The 2,607-nt window shown below is 38.3% G+C and overlaps 1 protein-coding gene across 1 annotated transcript in view; it reads left to right on the forward strand.

Moving 5' to 3' along the window:
* The window catches only part of LOC101845440, a 53,848-nt gene that overhangs the window by 4,848 nt on the left and 46,393 nt on the right, over positions 1-2,607 (forward strand). The window contains exon 5 of the mRNA XM_035973470.1: positions 185-499. Coding sequence (XP_035829363.1) covers positions 185-499 — 315 coding nt within the window. The remainder of the gene's footprint in view (positions 1-184; positions 500-2,607) is intronic.

Here is a 2,607-nt window from a genome sequence, read left to right on the forward strand (position 1 = left end):
GGGGGGGGGATGGGGGGTCTAAGGTGCTCAGGCTTGTCTTAGTACATTTTAAAATTTCAATATTTTTCTTTTGACTTTCATTCCCTTACGTTTGTTGTCTTTTCTTTTTTGCATTATTATTGTTGTTTACAAATGTTCCATATCCAAATTATCACCTTTTTTGTGTGGACATCTCTGTACCCAGACGGCCCAGAAGGTGTCACGTTGGAGAGAAAGAACGTGAGACTTGAGGAGACCGGAACGTATAACCTGTGTCCGTCAGCTACATCAGATATAATAATGGAATGTTCTGTGGGAGTTGTCTACCCAGCAGCAAGCTTTAGACTCACAATGACGCCAACAGGAACAAAAACTGCTGATGCATGCACAGGAAACAACAAATGTTCCTACGAGATTGTGCCGTCAAGGGGAGGTAATCACAAGTTCTGGTGTGTCGCGGTGAACAGCGCTTTTGGAGATATGAGCGGAGACAGTCCATTTGTACAGGTCTACGTGCGAGGTGAGAAAGGGCCTTTGATATTCAAAGAAATTAAATAAATAAAGTCTTGAAAATCATAATGTGATACTTTTACTTACAAATTATTGGTTCCATTTTTAGTTTTTCCTTAGTGTGCGGATTCTGTGTAGAAAAAAGAAACCCCGCAAGCTTACCGATAGCAAACCAAACAAGTACAAGTGCAAAAATAAAAACATAGGACACATACGCTCAGACAGCAAATGACAAAAACGTATTGCAAGTTTGAGCATTACAGTTCTTAGAAAGAAACACGGTTGCAAGGTATTTCTAATACGTATGCTGAAAAAAAGAAGAAATTAAGTCGTGGGAAAGGGGGGGGGGGGGTAATATCACTGAAAGTGATTTTTGGTTATGTCCAGAAAGATACAATTCAAATCCGTTGATTGTTGTTAAACATCATAAAAACACAGTTCTAATGCTTGGGACATTGAGATTTTTAAAAGTTTTTAATTGACGAGTTTTACAGCATGTGCGACTCAAATAGCTCAAACCAATGCCGATAGTAGGACGTGTTACTATATATAGCGTAACATACAGTGCACAGACAAGAAAGAAGAGAGATAAGGGTGATAGATGTTTGATTGGATATAAAGAGCAATCCATACCAGAGCACCCGTCAGCCACCCGTTTTGGAACTTTACTAGAACACAAGTATCTCAAGTTTTCCTCACCCCAGTCATTTTGTAGATGGACCGAACAATGTTCTTCAATCCCTAGGGTTAAAACCGGCCTTTGATTTACCTAAGCACTTCAATGAACTTTTCAAACTTCTCTAAGGGCACTGACCTTAGGATTATAGGAAAGAACTTGGATCTCTGTAGTCAGAGCTTTTAAATTTTGTTTGCTGTCTTTGTTAGTTCAGAAGAAGCGAGTAGTTTTGTGAATCAATTTTCCCCCTGATGTGGCCAAATTTTTGCTTTGGATTTTGTGCCACCAAACTTCCAAATGTTGCTTCAAAGCGTCAGAAAAATCGTAACCATTGAGGTATCATTTTGTTTGTTGTTTTATGTAGAATCAATATATAAAAATGAAAGTCAAGTACATTAGGAGTACAATTCTATTTACCGTTTATTTCGTCATGAGCGTGACGTCGGGAGCCCGATCCCTATTAACCCCCCAAAAAGAAACGGGCACACTTTCCATAATACTAGTCCAATTTTCAATAGAAAAACATCACTCATTTTGTTTTAATGAGTTTTTTTAACTTGCTATTTGGAAAATTATTAAAATTGAAAACACTTTCAATCTTACATGCATAACTGAAGCAGGAGGTTGGTGGGTGCTCTGGGGTGTGGTTTGTTCCTTTTCCCCTATTAACAATTAAACGTCCTCATCCGTCCTCGTTCTTTTCTGTGTATGTTATTACACTCTTGTAACACCTCTTATCTTCGGCGCTTACGTGACTTTTTATTTGTGTTGCAAGTGCTGTTAAAGCTTTGCTACAACTAAATATAAAAAAGCATAACACAGATTTGAAGAATATAAAATGTAACGAGTATCGTATAAAGCCGGTATACACGAATCAATATAGATATATAGTGATTACTGAGGAGCATCAAATACAGATATATGCACCATGCAGTGACTCATACCCCGAAGAACAGCGACAACAGTTCTACTATCAGCAGTTCTATGATCAACTTTTAAACACTGTGGATGACAAAGATATACAAGGAAGACGACGTGGGAGAGATACATGGGACCACACAGCGACAGAGAAACAGATCAAAACAGCAATAGAGAAATGCTATTACAGTTGTGCGCAGAACGTGACCTCGTCATATCAAATTCCTTCTCCAAACACTAAAGGAGTCAAGTTAAAACTTTGTACAAATGGAATGACCTAAAGATAGTATCACAAATTGATTTTTCTTCTGGCCAAAAGATCGAAACTGAGAAAAATCAGAGACTCAAGAGTGATTCCCAAATACATCACAGACACCGACCACAGACCAGTCATCATGACTATTGACACACCAAACAGGAAAAGGCCAGAAGCAAAGAAACGACGCGAAGTCGTAAACCTCAGAAATATAAATTACAGTGCCGAAGATAAGATACATGGACGTTTAAAAGATGAATTTCACAAA

This window comes from Aplysia californica, unplaced genomic scaffold (assembly GCF_000002075.1).
Source record: "Aplysia californica isolate F4 #8 unplaced genomic scaffold, AplCal3.0 scaffold01260, whole genome shotgun sequence".
Lineage (NCBI taxonomy): Eukaryota > Metazoa > Mollusca > Gastropoda > Aplysiida > Aplysiidae > Aplysia > Aplysia californica.